The following is a 24,028-nucleotide window of genomic DNA, read 5'->3' on the forward strand; positions in this document are numbered from 1 at the left end:
TTCCTCTCACCGTGAATGTCTGTACGTGGTGGCCCCCAGCCCTCGTCCTCAGTGTGCCTGCAGGGCTCACCTTGGTGCCGGCCATCAGCCCGCCAGGTGACGGGGTGGGGGGTGGGGCTGGGCCCAGGTGGGGGTGGTGCGGAGATGTCAGAACCCACGTGTGTGTTGGGCTGGTGGGTGCGCAGGGACCACGGGGTTTGGGGAAAGGGCTTCTGATGCGGTCCCCGCCCGCCCCAGCTTGAAATCCAATTTAAAAAATTGGAACCGTGTACGGTACACTGAAAAGACTGGAATGTGTGTTTCCACACTGTGCGTTGGCACACAGACACAGAATTTTACTTTCAAAAACCCCTCGTATCTATTTAAAGTGACCTGGAGGCATTTTCAATGACAGCAACAGGTTCCCCTTGAAGAAACTTGGAGGAGAGCTACAGAGGAAAGAGGAGGCAAAGCCAGCCTTGAGAACACGCTCCCCGCTTTGAAAACATCGGAGAGGAATCCCCGCCAACGGCAAAGCTCGGAGTAACTCTGAATGGTGGTCGCTGTGATGACGGGTCTTGGAAGAAGGAAAGCCTTCACAGACCAGCCTTCGGGAGGGGCACGCTGAGCGGGAACAGCTGGCCTGCTTTCTGCAAGAGAAGGCAGCTGACTCGCACCAGAAGCCCTGGGCTGACCCGGCTGGCAGGGCACAGATGTGAAGGATGAGGTCATCTGAGACACCAGCACATGAGTAGCTGCCCCAGGGAACATATAGAGCCTCAGGGAGCACGAGACCCCCTGGGCTGGAGTTTCTGGCAAGAATCTGTCTCCAGAAACAGCCCTGAGATGGGGCGGGCTGCCCTGTCACCCACAGAGGCCGGAGGGAGAGGAGCTGCAGGCACGGCCACCTCCTCTGTGCCTGAGATTCATAAGCACTCAGGAGGACGGAGCAGGGCACGTGGCTCCCTGGGTCCCTCGGGGAAGGCGGGACCAGGCTGGGATTGGCGCCAGCATCCGGGCGTCCTCAGGGATCAGCGGTCATCACACAAGAATTCACCAGATTAGTTTACTTCTTAAAAGCAGGAGCAAAAGCCAGGGACCGTAGGAAACCAACTCAGAGGATTCTTATTTATTTATTTATTTTATTTTATTTATTTATCTTTGGCTGCCTTGGGTCTTCGTTGCTGCGTGCGGGCTTTCTCTAGTTGCGGAGAGCGGGGGCTACTCTTCGTTGCGGTGCGCGGGCTTCTCATTGCGGTGGCTTCTCTTGTTGTGGAGCACGGGCTCTAGAGTGCAGGCTCAGTAGTTGTGGCACATGGGCTCAGTAGTTGCGGCTCACCGGCTCTAGAGCACAGGCTCAGTAGTTGTGGTGCACGGGCTTAGCTGCTGTGCGGCATGTGGGATCTTCCCGGACCAGGGCTCGATCCCATGTCCCCTGCATTGGCAGGCGGATTCTTAACCATTGCACCACCAGGGAAGCCCATCGAAGGATTCTTGACCTCTGCCAAGGAAGACCACAAGAGATAAAGGTCATTCCCCAAATAATTCACTGGGGAGATGGGAGAGGGCGGGGCAGGCCGGCTGGTGGAGCTCTGACAGCAGTAGACACTGGAGAGAGGATGGCTGGACTGGGGAGCAAAGAGGCGGGACCACGATTGAGAAGGGAGGGTTGGTGGGACGTGGTGACCAGCCTCCGGAGCTCTGTGGATGCGCTTCTGTACAAGACTGGCCTCCTGGTGACTATCTCCGGGAGACCTTGGACAGCCACCCCAAGGTTTGCAAAATCCAGTTCCTGAAGCACAAAATACACAGAAACTCAGCCTGACACCCAGGCCTCCTGCCGCCCCGCCCCCCCTCCTGCCCACACGGGCGACACTGGATTCTCATCCTTCCCTCCTCCCTGCCCCGGTGCCTTTGCTCATGCTCTTCCCTCTGTGCCTGTCCTCTTTTCCCTACCTGATGAATCCTTGTTCAATCTCCAAGCCCAGCTCAAACATTGCTCTTCCTCTGGAATCCCTGGACATGTCTCCATGGAACGGCTGGCCCCTGAACTCCACCCTTCTGAACCCACACTGGCCATCCCAGCCCGTCCCAGCCCGTCATCCCTGCTTGTGTGTCTTCCTCCATGGATGGCGGGCTCCCTGGGGGCAGCCACCCACTTACTCCTCTCAGAGACACCAGGGGTCTAGGAAGCAGTACGTGCCAGGAGATGTCAGTTTCTTTCTTTCTTGGGTTCTAGACCTGCACTGTCCGATGTGATCACCGCCAGACACTTGTGCTCCTGAGCACTTGAAACACGGCTTGCTGAAAGTTTAATATCCTCATTGAGATGTGTTTTCAAAGCAAAAGGTTTAGAAGGCTTAGGGGAAAAAAAGAATAAAATCTCTTATTAATTCTTGTTTATATTTATTGCAAGTTGAAGCGATAATATTTTAGATATATTGAGTTAAATAAAATACATTATTAAAAGTAATCTTACCTCTCTCTTTTTACTTTTTTTTTTTAACATCTTTATTGGAGTATAATTGCTTTACAACGGTGTGTTAGTTTCTGCTTTATAACAAAGTGGCATTTAAATGGCTGGAAACTGCCTGTCAGACATCAGTATGATAAGGTTTACCAAAGGCTGATGAGACCCTGGGCCACATTAACAGAAGCAGAGTGTCCATAATGAAGGAGGTAAGTCAGCACTACGGCTATCCCAGGAGCAGGAGTTTCTGTGCTGGGTCCTGCATCTTAGGGGGGCATCGACCACCTGGAACACGCTCAGGAGACCCACCCAGACATGGACTGAGACGCAGTGGTAGAAGGACCTGTTTGAGGTCCTGGGTACCTGTCTCTGCAAGGCTGTCCCTGGGCAGGAGTGAATCTGTTCTGAGGCCTCCGAGGGCTGAGCTGGAACCAGCAGCGGCAGGTGCGGGGAGTTAGACTCTACTAGATTTCTCTCATGGGAAAGAGGGCTCCTTTATAAGAAGGAAGTTCCCCATCCACAGGGGCACTCACAAGGCTGGATGACCAACTGGGATAATGTTAAGGGGACTGGAGCGTGAGCTGGGTCCCTGGATCTCAGAGTCCCTTGGGGTTCCAGGCAGAGCCTCTCCGGGGCCCAGCATGGCTATGCCTGTGGGGTAAGGTGGTCCTGGGCTTTGCCTGCTGTGGTTCGATTTCTCCCCAGGAGCCAGAGTCAGCCGGGACCTCTGATTGCCCCCAGCTGGGGTCCAGTGTAGAGACAGCCTGGGGTTACTTGCCAGCAGGCTGGTGAGTCGGTTCAGGGCAGGGTGAGCCCCGAGGCCCACAGTCTCTGAGGCGAGGATGCTGCTGACTCAGCCTTCCCAAGGCCGCTCAGCTCCTGAGCGGGACAGAAGGGCAGACAAAGAGCCCAAGAAAAGTGGAGTCCAACCCCGGAGCAGTGCCGACAGAGAGGTTCAGTGGGCGAATAATAGGATATTCGCTCACGCACAAGGCATGTCTGGATGGAACTTCGTCTTATGGAAATTTTCAAGTATAGACCCGAGCGGAGAGGTCAGTACCATGGACTTCATGCACCGTCACCTGGCTGCAGCCACGAGCCATGCACGTGTCCTGATGGGGCTGCATCTGGGAGCAGGTTAGGGGAGCCAGTTTCCGTTGATAGAAGTCACGCTCTGTTCTGCTCACGAGACCTTTTAAACAATAGTGAGGAAGTGGGGCAGGAAAGTCCCCCCCCTCAGTGGGGTCAGCACCTTGCTGTGTGGGGTGGGGCACGTCACTCTCTTGGATCTCACCTGCCTCAGCTAGAAATGGGGGCCCTGACCTAGACGTTTCCCAGACACCAGAGACATGCCCGGAGCTGAATTCATCACCTGTCCCAAGTCTGCTCTGTCTCCCAGATTCCCATCTCAGCCCATGACACTGTTGTCCACCCAGTCACACAGAGCAGAAACCTGGGTGTCATCCAGATTGCTCCCCCCCACCCCCAGTCTCTTCAGTCATGGGTCCTGCCTGTTCTCCCTCCTGAATGTCTTCCACTCTGGCCATCTTAATCCCAGCCCCACTACCATCATCGTCCCTGTTGCCTACTACACTAGTCCTAGCCTCCAGTTGCACCCCTTTTATTCTCCTACCCAGAAACCACGTCCGGGGGGGATCACACTTACATTAAGATCTGGATTTTGATGCCCAAACCTCTATCTGCTTGAGTTAGAGGACAGTTCATTTCCCCAAATATTTATGAGATCCTCTGTGGGTACTTACACCCCTCAGAGTCAGTCCCCACAACAACCTTGTGGAGGGACAGGTGTGATCATGACACCTGTGCCTGCTGGTCTCCTTAGGTTAAGGGTATCAGCTGCTGTGGATGGCCGAGTGAGGGGTCCACATTGCTGTTGCTTCCCAGCCTCCACAGGTATAATCTGAGACTGGACCCCAACTTGGGGGGCAGGGAGAGACCAAAGAAAGAGGTAGGCCACTCCAGATTGATACGTGGCAGGTTTAATAAGCAAGGGCACTTACTTACAAGGCTTGCCTTGGGCAGCTGCAAGATAAGTAGGTTTCCACCGGCACTCACCAGAATCTTAAAGTTTATATAGAGGCCTCAACTGGGTTTAGTCACGAACCCAGTCCAGATAGCTCAGCACCATCAACACATTTCTAATTCAAGGCCGATTCCTTGGAGCCCAAGGTAATCTACGGATTCATTTCAATGCAATCCCTATCAAAATACCAATGGCATTTTCACAGAACTGTATAAATATGTGCGTTTCACAGAACAAATAATTTTAAAATTTGTATGGAAACACAAAAGACACCAAATAGCCAAAACAATCTTGAGAAAGAAGAACAGAGCTGGAGGTATCATACTCCCTGACTTCAAACTATACTACAAAGCTTCTGTCATCAAAACAGTATGGTACTGGGACTTCCCTGCTGGCGCAGTGGTTAAGAATCCACCTGCCAGTGCAGGGTACACGGGTTTGAGCCCTGGTCCGGGAAGATCCCACATGCCGCGGAGCAACTAAGCCCATGCACCACAGCTACTGAGCCTGCACTCTAGACCCCGTGAGCCACAACTACTAAGCCCACGTGCCACAACTACTGAAGCCGGCATGCCTAGAGCCCATGCTCTGCAACAAGAGAAGCCATTGCAATGAGAAACCTGCACACCACAACGCAGAGTAGCCCCTGCTCATCATAACTAGAGAAAGCCCGCGGGCAGCAACAAAGACCCAACACGGCCAGAAATAAATAAATAAATAAACATTAAAAAAAAAAAAAAAAAGACGTGACCGCTAGCTGACCTGCGAGCTGGACCCGGGCGATTGGAGGCTCCCACCCCCTTTCCTGTTCTTAGAATATGCCTTCTGCTTGCCCTCCCAGCTCCCAGAAGCTGCTCCAAGGATACAGCCTTTTATGTTTTCCTTTTTTTACTGAGGTACAGTTTATTTACAATATTATATAAATGATAGGTGTGCAATATAGTGATTCACAATTTTCAAGGTTATCCTCCATTTAGAGTTATTATAAAACATTGGCTATATTCTCTGTGTTGTACAATATATCCTTGTAGCTTATTTATTTTATATATGGTACTTGGTACCTCTTAAGCCCCTACCCCTTTCCTGCCTCCCCTGGTAAATCCCTCCAGCTCTGCTCCCCAGGGGCACCAGCGTTCTAGTTCCTTGTGGATCTTCCCAGAGAGGTTCGATCCTTATAGTCTCATGTGTTTATATCCCCTATTATCCTCCTTTATAAAAAAAATCACCCAAGAGGTGCAATCCTATGCACACCACAGTACCACGCTTCTTCCTCGAAGGCATGGCCCTTGCTGGTCCATGTACATCTGCTCCTCTTGCAGCAGCCAGAGAGTCTTTGATGCTGCGTCTGCGTCTGATGAGTTTGGTTCTTTCTTGTGCTTTGTTTTCGTTTGTGTTGCGTCTTTTTAAATCTTTCCTTCTATGGTCTGAGTTGTTCTTTGCTGCGTATGTGTGTGACCCTTCTGATGATTTGGAAGGCCCATGGTCTGCTGGCAGTGATACAGGTAGACATTATCAGCCCCAGTCTGGTGAGGAAACAGGCTCAGAGAGGGGAAGTGACTTGCCTGTGGGGGCCCAGCCTGGGAGGTCTGAGTCGGGAAACAGCTCAGGCGTGCCGCCCCGGGCTCCAATCAGCTCCACATCTACAAGCCCTCTACCGAGACAGCAGCAGGACCCGGTGGCAGGGGCGGGGTGGGGGGCTGGGTTCAGCCAGGCTGAAGGGATCTGGAAGCACATGGGGGCGTTCTGTCTCGGAGGAGCTGGGTTCACACCTGCAGGAGGGGGACGGCAAGGCGCTCGGGGGAGGTTTGTGAGCCGCCTTGCCACGGGCGTGGGAGGCTACGGGTGATGGGGTGAGAGGTGATGAGGCCCCTGCCTGCTGGGTCCCAGGGAAGGAGGGAAGAGGTGAGATGATTGAGGAGATGGCGGCGAGACAGTGCGGGAGGCTCAGTGATGCTCCACCTCTGGCACTGGGAGAGGATGGGAGGGAGTGGAGAGGTGGCGGGCGGAGGTTGCTGTAGGTGATGGAAAATTCCAGGCTGGAGGTGCAGCTCCAAGAGGGACGGGGTGAGTGTGTCAGGAGCTGGGGCTGGGCTGGGCTGGGCGAGGGCTGTCTCCTCCAGGGAGAGATGTGGGGAGAGGACTGGGTGCTGACCTGGGGCCAGGAGAAGGACACGCCTCTCAGTAGGGGTCTCACTTTGCCTGGTCCTGTGCTGGAAACAGGCGCTTGCCCCCGGCTGGCCCATCCTGGAGTCTATTCAGCGGGGGCTTGTGGGCGCCCTTCTGCATGGGACCCGGCACCTGGCAGGGCACAGAGACACGGGCTCTCAGTCGCCCGCTCTAGGGGCACTTTCCCAGTGGTCTGTGCTGCCCACCAACGGGCTCTGCCCGCCCCACCCCTGCCGTCCCGCAGGCACACAAAGGTGGCCCTGCTTCAGCCACGCCTCTCCTTACAAGCAGGTTGCCATTGGCCTTGACGGCTGGTGAGACTGAAGGGCTCTGTCCCGGCCCTTCTTCCTCCCGCATCCCTGAGGCCTCCTAAGTCAAGCTCCCCGTGGTGCGTCCCACCACAGGGAGCGGGTGGTGGTGACGGTGACCTCACCATCTTTCATAAACAGGCACTGGCCAGTTGGAGGCAGCATTGCTATTCCCTTTCCACAGATGCAGAAACAAGCTCCCAGGGGGGCAGGGCACGCGCAGCCCTGCTGAGCCAGGCCTTCCACCCCGACCCGCCCGCATTCCGCTCAGGGTGAGGGAGGCTGGAGGCAGAGGGGAAGCCCAGGAAGCTGAGCCTGGCCGTCAGCTGCCGTGGACACCTTCCTGGAGCCTTGGGCCTTGGGCCACAGAGGGCAAACCGACTGTCATCTGTTCTGACACAGCCTGGGCCCCGCTGCTGACACCCATGCCCTCTGTCCAGACCCCTGTCCGCTCTTATCCTCCCCACTAAAGCCCCACCTGCCTCAGCAGCCTCATCTGGAATCACTGCCCTCCACGCCCTCTGGTCCATCCCACAGGCCCCTCACTGAGTCCCGGACACACCTTATGCTTTCCCACCTCTGTGCCTTTGCTCTAGAAAGTCCCTCTTGAATCTCTGCCTCCCACCATCCTCCCTCCCTTCAAGGCAGCCTTCCCTGACTGATTCCCTTTCGGGGGTGAACACAGTGAGGGAAGGGCAGGGTGCAGGGAAAAGGGTGTTGGGTCTGGGCCAGCCTAGGCTTCCCCAAGAGGCCCTGAGGCTGCAGCCGCTCAGTGTTCACATTTCTGGGTCTTGCCTTCGAGATTCCATCTAAAACACCCTCCTGCTCTCTCAGGATGAAGCTCAGACACCCCGTCTGCTGCTGTGTCTCATCGTCAACCTCGATTTCACCTCCGGTACTTGCCCTTGTCCCCATTTCTTTCATCAAAAAAAAAATAATAATAAAATCACATCGTGGATATATTTTACAAGTCCTCATAAGTCGTTTTTTTTTTTTTTTTTTTTTTCCCGGCCACGCTGTGTGGCTTGTGGGATCTTAGTTCCTGGACCAGGGATTGAATCCGGGACCTTGGCAGTGAGAGCTCAGAGTCTTAACCACTGGCCCACCAGGGAATTCCCCCATACGGTCTTTTTGGATGGAGGTGGGGCACAAGAGATAAAGGAAGGAAGGAAGGTTGGCTTTGGTGCTTAGATCTATCAAATGGGTGTTACTGTCCACTCAGAGCCCCAGCTCTCGTCTCAGGGGAGTTCCCCGGGCCAGGAGTCCCCTTTGTTCCATCTTGGGTGGGGGGCAGGGTCAGGTAGCTGTTCCTGGCCCCTCCTCAAGGCTGGGGCTGGGGTATGGAAGTGCGGCCAGCGCCCCAGCTATGTGACGGGAAGCAGTGGCACCTGACACCCTAAGAGTGGGCTTCGTTGGGGGTGGGAGTGCAGGCTGAAGCTCTGGGTCACCGCACTCAGAAGTCCTCCCCGTCCCAGGGCTGTCATGTGGGGACCTGCCCTGCTCACCGGACAGTCCCGGGCCCCCTGAGGCTGACCTGTTAGCAGGGTCACCCCCAGGGCTGGTTTCCCCCCTTCTGGGGGCCGAGTCTTGGTGATGCTGTGAAGAGTTGGTCCCCTCTTCCCTTGCAGGATTAGGGCAGCATTTTGGGGGCAGCCCAGGCCTGGAGGCCCAGCCCCCTGGCCCAGCTTGGCCCTAACTGGCTGTGTTACTTGGGCGAGCCCCCTGGCATCTCTGGCCTCCAGTCCCTTCATCTGTGAAAAGGGATACTAGTCCTGCTTCATAGGATTGGGGGGCTGCATGGGAAAAGACCTTGCTCAGTGCCTGGCCCTGGAAAGGCACTTGAGGGGGAACCTTCCACCCTTGGTCTCCTGAGGACAAATAAGGAGGTTGGACCCTGCGTCCTGAAGGAGGCCTGGGGAGCCATCCCAGCCCCTGCCCGCTTCTCCGTGGGCCTCTGCTGGTCTCTGTCTGTCCCTCCGCCCTGCACACACCGAGCAGCGGGGGCCTTTGGACGGCGCTTCCAGCCCCTCAAGTCCCATTTGTCCGGAGTAGCTCGGACTCCGATGTCTTACAGGCAAAGCCTCAGAGCTGGTCGTCTGAAGTCTTTTTATAAATACTCTGTGCAAATCATGCTCCTGGACTTCTTAAAGTGGGACTTGGGTGGACGCTCTGGTCCCTATGCCTGCCCCCAGGCCCACGGCCCTGTTGCCTCTAGACAGAGTCAGGACCTGCTGTGCCCAGGCTCCATGCTGGGCATTGGGCACGTGGAAGGGAACTGGTGGAGGCCCCAGACCTGGGTCCACACCATGCAAGCCTGTGACGGAGGTAAACGGATCGCTTTGGACACACAGGGACAAGCATTTTCCAGTATTTGTTGTGACCAATACACTGCTCACCTTTACCCCAGTGTCGCTGAATTCACAGCAGCTCTTGGTCGTTCGGTATTTTCTCCGTCAGTGGATGCTAAAACGACAATTGCCAGGCGACTCCCCAGGTGTGTGCGTGAAGTGAGACCCTCATTCTTGAAAAGATGTAGCTCAATTTCCCCGACTTACAGGTGGGGAAACTGAGGCCCAGAGAGAGGCAGTGACTTGTCCCAAGCCTCAGTGGCAGAGTCCACTCCAGAACCCAAGTAGGCTGGCATCCACTCGTCAACTCTGGGTCTCGGGTCCTGGGTGAAATGCTCCTGGAAGATCCTGGCCCATCCCCAGGATGTGCACATGGGCACTAAGTACTGGCATCTCGAGGATACAGACCAGGGACGGTTGCTAAACGTCCTGCAGTGCACAGGACAGCGGCCCTTCCCCCATCAGAGAATTCTCCAGCCCCAAACGTCACTAGTCACTAGCGTCAGGGTCTCTGTTAAGCATTTTTTCACTGCAGGACTTGTCAGAGCCTCTACTGGGAAGAGTAGACCATGTTTTCCAAGTAGGGAGAGAATCAGGATTTCTTGTTTGAGGTACCCGTGGTAGGACCAGTGTCCAGGGAACGCACTTTGGGAGACATAACTAGATTCTCAGTGGGGAATTCCTGGATGTTGGATGAAGGAGAAATGGTACTTGATGCCTGTCTGTCCTTGGGGGAAAGGTTTCTGCAGCAGTCCTGAGTCAGCAAGGGTCCTGTCAGTAGGAAGAGGAGGGCGGGTGTCAAGATGAACCTGTGTTCAAATCCCCCCCCCTTTTTTTTTTTTTTTTGCTGTGCCTCACGGCTTCCGAGATCTTACTTCCCCCACCAGGGATCGAACTTGTGCCCCCAGCAGTGGACGTGTGGAGCTCTAACTACTGGACCGCCAGGGAATTCCCTCAGATCCCTTCTTAACTTTGAGAACTTGGCTGGGATGTGGCGACGCCTCCCTGGCCCTCAGCCCCCCTCCCTGGACACAGCACTCCTGACACCCACCGGTGCAGACTGCTCTCGGGTTAGACACCATGCCCAGAGCAGGTTCTGAACAATCGTGTTGCCACTGACTTTTTTCCCCAGGCCTTGGTCTGCACCTTATCCTTCCCTTTCTACTGTGGGATGATTTCCCCCGAGTTCAGAGGGGAGGTAAGTGCGCTTTGGGGGCTCAATGACCGGGCCCTGCCTTGTGCTCTGGGCCGCCCAGGTCCCTACTGCTGAGAGGTGTGTGGGTGGAGAAAACAGTGCTCCTGGGCCCCTCCCCCCACTGCTCCCGCGGTGCTCAGAGCATCCTGGACTGGGGTCCACCTAGTGGTTTGGGGCAGCTAGAGGTGACTGGCTACAGCGTGTTTCCTGGGGTGGCTTCGGGGCTGTGTGGGCAGAGGGCACCCTGAGAGCAGCACGGCCGCCTGAACTGCAGCACTACATCGACGGCGCTCTGAGCAATAACTTGCCCTTTGTGGACTCCCCCTCCACCATCACCGTGTCTCCCTTCCACAGGACAGTGGACATCTGCCCCCAGAGCAGCTTGGCCAGCATGCATGAGCTGAACGCCTTCAATGCCACCTTCCAGATCTGCACCAAGAACTTCTTCCCGGGGGTCACCTCCAGCCCCGAGGTAGGTCGGGACCCCGTGAACGGCCTTGAAGGTGTTAGAGGTTTGGCTGTGATCTAGTGCCCCCTTGAGTCAGACTCTGTGCCCCTGAGCCCTCCCCACAGCCTCAGGGCAGTCAGGACACATGTCCTGAGTCTCACAGCCAAGCCCTTGAACTCAGCCTGGGCTCCAGTTGTACCCTTACTCGTCCCCCACTTCAAAGCAGTGCACCAAGGCCAACTCTGCTGAACTTCGGTTTAAGCCAGGCCTCTGCCGATGCTCTTCTGGGTCAGGCTCTGTGACAAGGCACTGTTATCACCTCAGTTTCTTGGGGGAGGATACCAAGGCTCAGAGAGGTTAAGCAACTTCTTCAAAGTCACACAGCCTGGAAGCAGCAGAGCCAGGCTTCAAATCCTCAGCTAGCCCAGACCCACGCTCTTAAATGCTGCCCTAGACAGTGGCCAAATTGACTCTCTGTATGGTGGCAAGGCGCAAGCATAGAAAACGATGGACAGTAGACCCGCATTTCCTGCTTTTTGCCCCTTGGTATTTCTGGAAGTATTTCTTGCCAACAGTTTACCGTCATCACACGTTCCTCCGCCCCAATCACATCCTGGCCCTCCCCTATTCCTTCACACCTCTTATGGTCCTGCAGTATTTTGTAATTTATGAAACAAGGTCCTGTTCATTTAAGCTGATCCTCCCTACACCCATGGGGTGGACAGAAAATCTCAGCCCTATTTTATAGACAAGGAAGGCAAGGCTCTCAGAAAGACAGTGTGGATGTCTGGAGGTCACACAGAAAGGGAAGGCAGAGCTCCTTCCTGGACCTGCGGGTACTTTTCCCCCACGAGTGGGGCTCTGTTCGAGACAGACAGAGCTGGGCCCCGGCTCTCCTCTGCCATCTCAGGCTGGTCCTGGCAGTTCTGGCAGTGAGCATCAAAGGGCAAAGGGAACCACCATGTACTGATCTTCAGGGAACCAGGAATCTCTGGCCAGGCCTGTTTCTCAGGGGATGGAACTGAGGCCAGAGAGTAGCGTCTGGAGCAAGAGCCCGCAGCCAGGGAGTCTCAGAGCCAGAAAGTGAACGAGGCTGCGGGGAAGAAGGCCATTCAAGCAGATCTGCTCCACCTGAGGTCCTGGGACCCTCTCTGCCCAGTGCTGGGCAGGGACCCTCAGGGTCCTTGAGCCCTGCTGAGGCGTCTCTTGGGAAGCATAGGCTGCCCTGGGATCACTTGCAGTTGAAGATGAGTCTCTGGCCTGTGACCACCAACTCGAGGGGCAGGTCCAGGCCTTCCCCATCCCACCCTGACCTGTGTGTTGGCAGGGAGTGGCCGACAACTGCAGACAAGGCTACCTGGACGCCCTGAGGTTCCTGGAGAGATGCGGTAGGTGGCAGCCTCCACAGTAGCTGGGGATCCCCCCCACGTGAGTGCCAGGTGAACCCCGCTTTTCAGCTGTTTGAGTTCTTAGCGACCTCGGCTCACTCATTCTCTTCCTCAGCGTCTGCTCTATGTTTGGCCTGAGCTGGGGACACAGAGAGGAATCACACATGTGTCCTGCTCTCAAGCTGCCCACCACCTGGTGCGAGGGAGACAGATCCAGAGAGAGCATCTCCTCAGGGTGATGGAGGGATGCTCAGGGCCGTGGGAGCCCAGCGGGGGCACCTAACCCAGCCCAATGGGTTAGGTGGGCAAGGAGGGCTTCCTGGAGGTGGTGACATATAAGCTGGGTTTTAACTAGTGATGAAGACTATAGAGAGATTGAGGATGGAAAGGAAGAGGGCACTCTAGGCAGAGGGAAGAAGGGCAAGCGCAAAGGAACAGAGCCTGGTACCTTGAGGGCACATACATCAGTGGGGCTGCAGGAGAGCGTGTGTGTGTGTGTGTGTGTGTGTGTGTGTGTGTGTGTGTGTGTGTGTGTGTGTGTGTGTGTGTGTGTGTGTGACAGAGCACTGGGTGGGCCAGAGAGGTTTCTTAGCTGGAGAGCTTGGATGTCATGCCACAGGGCAATGCTCTTCAAAGTGGTAGAACTGAGATTTGAACTCAGGCCGTCTGGCTCCAGAGCCCTTGCCCTGACCCCTGCTCTACAGCCCCAAACACACGGCAGCTGGAAGCATTTGCTGAGCACATATTGTGCCCAGACCTGGGCTTGAGCTTTCTGTATTTATCACATCTAATTCTCGGAACAGCCGTATGCAGTAGGTCTTAATTTCCCCCTCTCCCAGGGAGGGAAACCAAGAATGGAGCTGTTAGGTCACAGAGCTATAGCAGGTGGTGACCACAGGATCTGAACCTTGGGCTGAGTCTTCAGGGCCCGGGGTCTGTTAACCACTAGCAGGTGCGTAGGAATCGGGGGGCGGGGCAGGGCCGGGGAGCACAGGACGGAGTCATTCAGGGCAAGCCACGGGTCCATCCTTCCTGTGGCAACCGGGTCCCCAGAGCTGGGAAGGCCACTGTCACCGGGGGGCTCCAGATGTGCTGACCTGTTGCATCCCTCCTCTCCCCAACCCAGGACTCACCAGTGCTGTGGACGTTGGTATCTAAGGAGCCCCCAGCCCCAACGGATGGGACCCGGGATGCTGACTGTGACAGAGGCCAGTGCCCAGTGTGCTGGTCAGGGATGTGCTCGGCTTTGAGCAGCTCTCCCCGGAGCTGGAGGCTGCTACCGCCCCTCCCGTCCTATACCTGCTCACCTACCAGGTGCCCTGCACGCAGGAGCCCAGGGCCAGGGACCCTGCCCTGCAGGTTCTCGTGGTCTGAAAGAGGACTCATTTATCGACAATCTAAGTGCTAGGCGTGGTGCTGGGGCTGCTTTCATGCTGCCCCCTTCACTCCTCACCACAACTGGGGATCCGTTTTCCTTAGCCCATTTCACTGATGAGGAAACTGAAGCTCAGAGAGGGGAAGGGGCTCACCAAGGTCTCAGAGCCTGCAATTGGGGGATTCGAGCACATGCCTGTGTCTGAGAAAGCCAGGTCTTTGCCCACTGCCCAGGGAAGGGCAAGAGGTGCTGAGGGACAGAGGAGAGGCACACACAGAAGGTTCTGGACTCTCCAGATGGAGATGGACTCATTTCATCCCCCCCCCAGTAATTCTCTGAGGATGGTACTGAATTGTCCCCATTGGACAGTTGAGGAAACCATAGCACAGAGAGCTTAAGTGACTTGCCCAAGGCCACACAGCTAACAAACCATTTAGTCAGCTCTCTTGCTCCGTGACCTAAAGGTCACAATTGCCTCAACAGGAAAGGATAGGCACATGTAATAGTGGTGGGAGTGGGAGTTTGAGTGGCATCTCAGTGAGACTTGAAAGGAGGAGTTGGCCAAGCAAAAGAGGGGGAAGGTGAGCATCCAGGTAGCGGGCACAGCAGGTGCAAATGTCCTGGGTTTGGTGGGGGAGAGTTGGAGGCCCCTGTGGCTGAGGGAGGGGTGGGGTAGCAGAGATGAGCCTGGGGAGGCTGGGAGGGTGGGGCAGGCGGCCTTGAAAGCTGCAGGAGGAGAGATGGAGAGCCCCCGGGGTGGGGGGCGACCCCTCCTTTTCAGAGTTCGCTACTGCTCTGAACTCTGGGTCTAGTGTTTGCTGTACTTAGCCAGGAGGGGACAGGCTGACACGGTAGGAGGCTGGGTGGAGAGATGATGGTGGTCGAGGCCAGAGCAGGGACACGGGGGTGGGCAAAGGGATAAGGAGGGCACCTCTTTCTGCGCAGGACACCACACAGGGCACGCAGAAGGGGGCCTGGATCTGCGCTGAGCCCCTGAGGCCCAGGCTTGGGGCTCTGGGACTCTGGCAGTGTCTCTGCAGCCACATGGGAGCACCAGAGAGCCTCTCAGATGGGGCAGAGACCGCCCCCTCAGGCCCCGCCCTTACGCACATCCCTTGATCCTCACCTTCCCCAGGGAGGTAGGTCCTGCCCGTGTTCCCATTTTTCAGAGGAGGTGACCTAAGCTCAGGAACAGGAAGGGACTCGTCCTAGGCCACATGGCAGATAACGGGGTGCCGGGTCCTGGGACTGTTGTTCGTGAACCCCGAGTCGAGGCTGGTGGTGTGTGCGTGGCCGAGCCGTGGTCTGGAGGCCGGGATTCGGGCTCCGGCTCTGCCCCGGCCAGGATGCCGGGCCCTTCCACTCTGGTCCGTTAAGGGGCTGGGGGCTCGGGAAGTGGTCACGTGGTCACGGCTGCTGTTATTAATACCGCTGATGTGTTGCTGTTAGCCAGGGACGTATGGGGGGACACTTGTCCCACCCTGGGGGCCACAGCAGACTTTCCAGAGGGGCGGGAGAGATAAGCAGCGTGGGGAGGCTGACAGGCCTTGGGTCCATCCTGGCCCTGCCGCTTCCCGGCAATGGGCTTGGGCGAGTCACTTCACTCTGAGCCTCAGTCTGCTCATCTGCGAAAGGGGTGCACTCTGTCATTTCAAGAATAACAAGGGAGCCTGGTAGGGGTTCCGTAAATGCAGCTGCTTCCTCTGCAGACCGGCTGAGGGTGGGGTGTCCTTCGTGGCCTGTGCGAGGTAGAGAGGGGCTCGGGCTATCTTCCCTGAGGGTGACCTTGAGGGGGTGGCTGGGGGAAGGGGTGGGCCACCATGGCCTCTCTTGTAGCACTGAAGAAAGCCTGTCTGAGGGACCCCCGCACCAGGGCTTCCTTCTGCCAGGCGGGCCCTGGGTGGGCGCTAACGTACCTTGCACACGGCCCTTTGAGTATGTCTACTTCCAGAGCAGAAGGTGAGGCCCGGCCAGGGGTACTGGGAAGGGCCTGGCTCGTTGAGACCGGTGCCCGTGGCAGGAAGGGCGGCCAGAACACTGCGGGGGGCAGAGCCCGGCTGGTGTCCCGACGCCGCCTGCTGTTGGCTGCATGACCCCGAGGAGTCTGGGGGTCTCCTCTGCAAGACAGGACTGATGGGAAGGCGGGGTAGCAGCTGTGACCCATCAATCCGTTGGAAACAGGGCCGCCCGGTCAGTGCCTGGCCCCTCCTGCCTCTAGGATCTTTGGCCCACTGTTGCACCTGTCAGAGCCTCAGAGAAAATGTGATGTTTCTGAGGATAACTCTAGGCGCTGGTCTGCCTCAGATGAACTGTGTGGCCCGGGCCAGGTATCTTGACCTCTCTGGGCCTCAGATTCCTTTTCTACAAAACGAGGCCTTTCCAGGGCAGATTGGCTGTAGTTAGGCCCTCACTAACGGTTCTAACTCTGCTGGTTAATGGATCACTCTGCATTGTTTGTTCGTTCATTCCATCAATAGCTATTGAGGGTCTACCAAGGGCCAAGTCTGGGCTGGGAGCTGGGAGGCAGCACTGACTCAGACCCAGTCCCTTGCCTTGTGGAGCTCACAGCCCACCGATCATCACACATTCCCCTGTGCGCTCCAGCTGTGCCTAGGGTAGGACGGAGAGTGTCCTACCCTGGCTGTAGATTCCTAGGAGAGGTCTACACTGGCTGTGAACTGGGACAGTTCACAAGAGGGTCTATCTGGTCAGGAAAGGTTACCTAGGGGAGATATCTTTTGAGCTATCATCTGAAGGATGAGTAAGAGTCCTCTAGGCAAAGAAGGAAGGGAAAAGTGTTCCAGACGGATGAAAGAGCATGTGCAAAGGTCCTGGGGCAGAAGGCAGAAGGGAGTAAGGCTCATCTGAGGAACAGAAAGGGGGGCTGCCGTGGCTGGGGCCAAAATGTGGAGTGTGTACAAGGTGGGGCTGAGGAGGCTGGCAAGGGCTGGACAGGCAGGAGTCTGTAGCCAGGTGAGGGGTGTGGTCTTTATCCTGATGGTTGCATGAAGGCAGTGAAGGGTTTGGGCAGGAAAGTGTCCTGGAGAGATCTGTATTTGTAAAACGTCTCTATTCCCTACAAGAAGGTCTACGACAGTGAGCCACAGGTCTCTGTCCTGCTCCATGCTGAGTTAATGACTAGCTCATCCCTGCTGTCTAAATTGCTGGTGACCCAAAGCTGGCAGACAGCTTTCTGCTGACATGAATTTGTCTTATGCTGAGAGCTTCTAGACTGAAACCACAGGTTGAAATCAAAAAGGATAAATGCAAGTGCTAGCCTTTGCAGTTTAAAAAAAATCCACTTACGAGCATTGATGGGGAGGCCCGCCCAGACCGCAGGGAAATTCATATTTGGTATTTTCTGTAACCTACAATCTCAACGTGTAGGCTGCAATAATAGAGGCAGAAGGTCCAGAACAAATGAGGGGACAGTCCACTGTGACGCTACACCCTGTGGACTGACTGTCTGCCCAGTTTGAGGCCCTGGTTTAGAGGTCCCTTGAAGGGCAATACTATTGGGAGGGGAGGCCCTGCAGTGTCCAGTAAGTCTGAGACGGTGCCTGGCCAGGTATCCCCTCAGCCACAGCTGGATGATGCTGCCCTCTGCTGGTCATGAGTGGCCACGGCAGCCATGGGAGGGCGCTGAGCAAGAGAGGACCCAGGTCAGATGTGTGTCTAGAAAGTTGCTGGCTGCCGAGAGGGTAGTGGATGAAGGGGCGTGGAGGATGGAGGGCAGGGGCTGGTCTGGGGAGGAGAGAGAGGAAGGGACGGAAACAGGGAGGAGGTGAGGTAATGATCCTCACTTGGCTGTGAGAAACTGAGGCCCAGAGAGGTGCCCTGACCCATCCAGGTCACACAGCTGATGAACAGGGGAGCGGGCTGCATCCCAAGCCAGCCTGACCCCAAAGCCCTGCCCTTTCCACCCCTGGGCTTCCCACTTGTGCCCTGTGGAGCTGATGACCCAAAGGGCCCAGCGGCCTCCACCAAGTTCAGAGTCCATCGGGGATCAGTCCCCGCCCCCTCAGGCCTCTGCAGGTGCCTGTGTGTCCAGCCTGCTCTGCGGTGGAGCCAACACCCCCTTCCCTTTCCTTTAGCCCTGGCGCCTCGTTGCAGGGCCCCCGGCTCTGCTCTGGACCCGTGGGGACGGTGGGCTTGGGGGCGCTGCTCGCTTGGGCCTGGCCGGGTGGCGGAGCTGTGGCCGCCTCTCCCTCCAGAGTGGTGGCGTGGCTGCCCGACTTGCCGGCCGACCTGCGGTGGATGCGGGGCTTTGCTGAGGAACTTGGTCCTCAAAGTCTATTCCAGGATGAAGGACCAGCTCCTCGGGCCGGGCAGGTGAGACGGGCAGACCGGGGCAGAACGGGAGTGGCTGAGCTGGGAAGGGAAGGCGCCAGCTGTTTCCCCGGACCCTGGACAGGCAGTCACGCCATCCGTTTCCCTGTGCCTCCCTCCGCGCAGCCCCCAGCCATGTGTTTGGTCCCTGCTCTGGGCCAGACCTGTGATGGGCTAGATGCAGCAGCTGACCCATCGCATCGGTCAGTCCGGGGGGAGTCACTCTGCCTGCTTCACAGAGACGGCCTGAGCTCACGGAGGACGAGTGCATCTCCCTGCTCTGCCAGGTCCCCACCGGTCCTTCTGCCATCCTTCCAGATATCTCCACGGGCCCTGTGTGGGTCTGGGTTGGGGCTGCCCGCCTCTCCCCGACCTGCCCTCCCTTCTGGCTGGAGACCCCGGCAGTCCTCCCACACCCAGTGGAAATCAGTGCAGCGCTCCCAGGGAGTGGCGCCCTGGAACCTTTCTGCAGTCCCCGCTCAGCCAGAAAAAGGGCTTATTGCAAGGTCTGGGAGAAGAGAGATCCAGGCTTCACCCAACCCCAAGCTCTGAAAACCACATTCACCGACTTCCTCTTCCTCTGCAGCTACTGGTCACCAGCCCCCTCCAGCCTGAGGTTGCTCCTCCCAAGGACCTGGTCAAGGAGCCCAGACCCGCCCATCAGGCCTGAGGAGACCAAGCTGGACCAGCCCAGTGACTGGCCTCTCCTGAATTCCATCGTGCCCCTGGTCCTGTGCCTACCTCTGCCCCGAGTCCGTGAGTCCTGACCCATCTCCTGAGCTCAGAGCCCGGCCCCTAGCCCAGGGTGGGCACTGCAATTGTCGGCCACATGGAGGACCGAGAGGACAGAGACTCTTGTCCCAGGCCTTGTGGGCAGGTGGCCTCCAAGGGCTGGAAGAGGACCCCTGAGTCCTTCTGTAGCCCCCGCTCCTGGGGCCCCGGGTACTTCTTTTCTGGGCAAGGTGCAGCCTCAGTCCACCCCGGGTCGCCATGTGCCCAGGTCACCCTGCGTCTGTGTCATCAGTGGGAGAAAGGAAGGTGGGAGGTGAGACACACATCTTGGTTCTGGAATTTCCATATGGGGGCGCTGGGGGCAGAACCTCCTGAGAGGAGGGCTTTGGGGCCGTTGTAGAGCTGCTTGCAAGGTACTTCACAGAAGATGGAAAAATCCCACGTGCTCCTATCAGATTGGGGAGCAAGTTGCAATGATGGGGTGGGGTGTGCCTCCCTTCACATCCTTTCTCTGTCCTGCACCAGCCCTCGGGGGTGACCCATGGTCTACGTCACTCTAGAAACCTTGACCTCTGACTTCCTCTGGGTCCATCGGCAGGGAACCCCTGACTGGAGACGAGAGGGCGGGAGGAGAGAGGGATTAAAATCTTCTCAGAATCCCAGCTGCGTGTGCTTCTGCTGGGGTTCCAAAGGCCCTGGGATGCCACCACACAGCGCTCCCCGCCTCTTGTTCCTCAGGGAGGGTTAGGGGGCAGCAGTGCCTCCAGCCCCGCCCCGCCCCGCCCCCTCTCGGGCACAGAGGATTCTGGGGCCCACACGCCTCCGGCCTCTCCTAGGAGTGGCTGCTGTTCCTGTCCTCAGAGCAGAGCCCACACTGCGCCCCTGGCCAGGCTCTGTAGAGACATTCAGCCCGAGGAGGGGTGGGGAGGGCGGAGAAAGGCAGGCGGGTGTGAGAGAAAAAGGAGCAAAGGGGTAAATATGTGAGCAAAAGACATATTCATCCATGCACTTGACTTACACTCAATGAGTTATAGGCTCTGGGGACACAGCTGTAAACAAAACTTACATTCTGGTTTGGGTGCAAGAGCAGATGCTAAACAGCAAATGGGAAAATGGGAAAATAAGATCATCCCGAGGAGTGGCAGTGCTGTGAGGAGACAGGAGGCTGAGAATGACGGTGGGGAGGTTTTCAGGAGGAGCAACATGGGACCAGGTGGTCTGGGAAGGCTTCTTGGAGGAGGTGGTATTTGAGGTGAGACCTGAGATGAGAAGTGAGAGCTGGGGAAAAGCTTTACGAGCAGAGGGAACAGCGAGGGCCAAGGCCCTGGGTTGAGAATGAAGTTGGTCTGTTCAAGAAACCGAGCAGCCAGTGTGGCTGGACCATGAGAGTGACGGGGTGCACTGTGGGTGGGGCATGGAGGGCACCGTCGCCGTGATAAGGGGTTTGGATTGGGCAGTCATTGGAGGGTCGAGAGCAGAGAAACAAGAAGGTGAGTGAAGAGTGAGTGGCATCCAGGAGGGCCTGGGGATGGGGGTGGAGGTGAGAGGGAGAGAGGAGAGGGACGGAGAGTGAGGACCTGCAGGAGGGTCTCCAGCTCCCAACCCGTCTCCACGAGCCGAGGGGCCTGAGCTGGCCTTTTCCCCCTCCTGCTGTCAGCTGCATGGGGGCAGGCATAGGTACTAACCCCTGCAGCAGGAAGGGGGCTGTCCTCCCTCGAGTCAGGTAATCTCCGGGCCCTGGTGGTCCTCTCTGACCAGAGCTGGTGTGCTTTGTCCCCACTCCCACGTTCTGGGCTTGGGATTTCCTCTGCCAATGGAGAGGGAGGCCTGGCCACGTGGGTCTCCAGATTAAGGATTTAGAGCCTCAGGAGGCCTCTGAGTATATCCTTGCTCCCTTGTCCTTTGTCCCCATCAAGGACACAGGCCTCTATTCCCATGGGCATCAGGCCTCCCCTCATTACCCCCTCTCTCGTCAGTTCTTTGGGGCTTGCCCTGGGGCCACCTTTGTCTCCGTTGCTTTGTTTTGTGTCTTAGATGGGGAGAGAGAATCCCACCTTCCTCTCCATCATCCTCCTTCACTCAGCTGCATGTTGTTAAATGTTCCTGGCTTACGCGGCTGAATATCTCAGCTGCTTATAATACTCTGAGGACTTCTCTTTGGTCTCTATTATTTGTGGCTCACGTGTCAAGGTCATCTATTCTCAGCTTGAAAATTGCAGAGACTTTTCCCAAGCATCGCTCATGGTACTTCACAGTTCATAAGGACTTTCCTGCTTTCTCTTTTATTTAGCTCTAGACGTTGTCTCCTGTGGCTTTCCCCCATGGATCCCAGCTCTGCACTCTTGAGCCCATGGACCCTGCCTGCACCCTCTGCCTGGGGGCAGCCTGGCAGGGATGGAAAGGTGGTGACCTGGTCCCTCTGAGGCTGCTCTTCCCCATGGAGAACAGCCCATGTCCTACAACCACTCCTCAGGGACATCCCCAACCCAGGCAGTCTGCTCAGTAAGCTCCAGCCCCTTGCTTGTCCAAGTCCCTCTAGGCACATGGGGTCCAGCGCTGCCCTCAGTATGATATGACCAGCGCCGGGCCTGAATCGCCTTTCACCTCCCACCTCCTGGTCACTGCACCCTATTGATGTGGCCTCAGAATGAATGAGCTTGGTTTGAGCAGCCTCTGTGGACTTCACCGGGCCACCATCCACCAACAGTGCTTTGCTCTTCCTTTAGCCTAAAGATGGTTCAGCGGACAAAGCAGACAGCCCAGGAGCTGATCCAGGTCAGAGCTCCCTGATTCGTTACCTTTACGGCCTCCTGACACAGCCCTGAGGTGTTACAGAGCAGAGGAGGGATCCTGGGTTCTGAATTCAGGTCGACTCAGGTTTGAGTCCCATCTCTGCAGCTTAGCATTGAAGTGACCTAGGGAAATCCCCTTACCTGTCAGAGCCTCAGTTTCCCCCTGTATAAAATGGACACAACAGCACATACCTCGTGGAATATTTACTTGAGAAAATTAGACGCTCCTTGCGGACTACATCATATGGGAGGGATTGCTGCTCAGAAAGGGAGAGCAGGGAGTGACAGTGTGTTAGCTACACTTCTGCTTTGTGTTAGGCATCCGATTGGAGGACCTCTGGGCCCCCTTGGTGCCTCATACTGCCCCTGGGTGGGGGAGAGTCCAGACAAAAGTCAGGGGAGCTGAGATGGGGGCCAGGACCTTTATGATGTCAGAGCCCTCCTGGACCCTGCACCATGGTGTCCCATCATGGGTGCTAAAGTCATGGGGCCGCCGCCCTCCTCTTTCTCCTGGGGTCCCAGCCAAGGACCTCTCAGGGCCCTGGGGCCTGGTAGAGCCGTGTGGCTCCATTCTTGAGCCACGTTTCTGGGCTGGCTGCAAGCCCCCCGCCCTGGCTTTCTGAATGCCAGTTGTCTGCTGTGTGTGTCCTGATGCCTGAGGCAGATCTCTGCCCCGAGGAGCTCACATGCCTCTATTGCTATATCTGTGGAGGTAATAGGGAATCGAACCCTCACATGTGCACACCACTTACAGTTTTCAAGCCAATCATCTCAGTTAATTCTCACAGCAACTCTGGGAGGTAAGCATTATTCTCCCCCATTTTATGGGTGAGGAAACCGAGGCACAGAGAGGTTATGTGCATTGGTAAGTGGTAGAGCTGGAAATGTCCAAGGGCGCTCCAGACAGCAGAAAGATCCCTGGAGCAACACAGCTTCCTTGTGCACCTGCTCTACGATGCTGGGCGAGTTCTTTCCTCGATCAATTCCTCATTTCTTTGTCTTTAAAATCACTAGTTGGCTTCTAAGGGGCTTCCAGCTCTGCTCTGAGCCCATAACATAGACAGTTAATACCACTGTGGTCAGAGGGAAGAGAGATGATTCCAGGAGGGGATTAGCCACAGAGAAATAGGTTTCTGAACTGAGTCTGTACGGAAGCCTAGAATTTAGATTGGCAGAGAGCCACTCCAGGAGTGGGGACTGCAGATGCAGAGGCAGGTTGTGGGTAGCAAGTTAAACAGACAAGGAATCTGAGGCTCAGAGTTGTGACGTGCCTTGTCCCAGGTCCCACAGCAAGTCAGTGGTAGAGCTAGAGTTCTAGCCCAGGCCAGGCTGTGGTCCCATCCTGTCTTCACACTAGAATGCTGGGTAGAAATATTGATGCTCAAGATTCTTCTGCAGAAATTCTGATCTTGAACTAGACCTTTCTGGGCAGGAATGTGGTTGGAGCTTGTAGTCCCTGGGCACTGGTGTCCTCAGGGGCCATCCTGTGGGTTATGACCACCTGCCTGAGCCAGTCACCCTGTGACTCAGACTTCCTTAATGTCACCTGTGGCAAGCAGGCTGGTATGTGCCAGTCTGTGTCTGGGGTCACGTGATGCTCATGGGTGACCTCTGCCCCAGCACTAAATCCTGGCCACGTTAGGCATCCACAGATACCTCAAACCCTCTGAGATTAGCATCCCACCCATAAATCTGAGAATGTACACTAGCTGGATATTTGGTGATGTTAAGAAATAATCATTGCTTTTTAGTTGTGTTAATGTATTGGGAATGTGTTTTCAAAGAGTTCTTATCTTTTAGAGATCTGTGTCAAAATGTTTGTGAAAGAAGTGATATAATACATGAGTTGCTTCAAAATAATCTGAGTGGGGAGGGGTGGGTGAGAGCTGATGAAACCTGAGTTGGTAACAGTTGACAGTGGGTGATGGGTACACGTTGATATAGAAGTTCATCGTAATATACTCTTTAATTTTGTATTTGTTTGACATTTCCTTAATGAAAGAGAACGTAACCTTAAAGATTTGATAGTACATACAAATAGGAAAATATGCATCAACATAGAACATAAAACAAAGCACAACCAGGGCCCCTGGGTGTTGTGGCTACCCAGAGTGCCAGATTGGGAGGGCGTTAGGATCTGGTGAGCTGGGCGCTTTCAGCACCGCGGACAGCGGCCGGCGCCGGCTTCCCTGCCTCTTTGCAGCCGCAGCCTTAGGGATCTCAGAGGGCAGGGAACTTCCAGACCCATATTACTTAGGAAGAGTCTCTGCAGGACAAAAGACTATCCAGCCTCTTAAATACCCCCTGATAAGGGACGTTCACTACCCATGGGGAAGACCAGGCCTTGGTGGACGGTTTTGGCTCATAAGAAGCTTCTATTTCCTGCTCTTTAAGGATACCTTTGTCAAAAATGAATCAATCATATATATGTGTGTCTATTTCCGGGCTCTCCGT

At 56.1% G+C, this 24,028-nt stretch overlaps 1 protein-coding gene across 1 annotated transcript; it reads left to right on the forward strand.

The window, feature by feature from the left end:
• Positions 1-9,096: 9,096 nt before the first annotated feature.
• On the forward strand, positions 9,097-18,817 carry PNPLA5 (patatin like domain 5, triacylglycerol lipase; the record flags this gene model as incomplete). Its single annotated transcript, XM_079936534.1, is given in 11 exon segments — positions 9,097-9,292; positions 10,404-10,513; positions 10,785-10,982; positions 12,286-12,350; positions 13,469-13,557; positions 13,560-13,660; positions 14,857-14,860; positions 15,611-15,680; positions 17,936-17,987; positions 17,989-18,053; positions 18,637-18,817. Coding segments are annotated over 11 exon segments (1,131 nt in total).
• Positions 18,818-24,028: the final 5,211 nt, after the last annotated feature.

The sequence above is a fragment of the Stenella coeruleoalba genome (assembly GCF_951394435.1).
Source record: "Stenella coeruleoalba genome assembly, chromosome: 11".
In the NCBI taxonomy this organism is placed as follows: domain Eukaryota; kingdom Metazoa; phylum Chordata; class Mammalia; order Artiodactyla; family Delphinidae; genus Stenella; species Stenella coeruleoalba.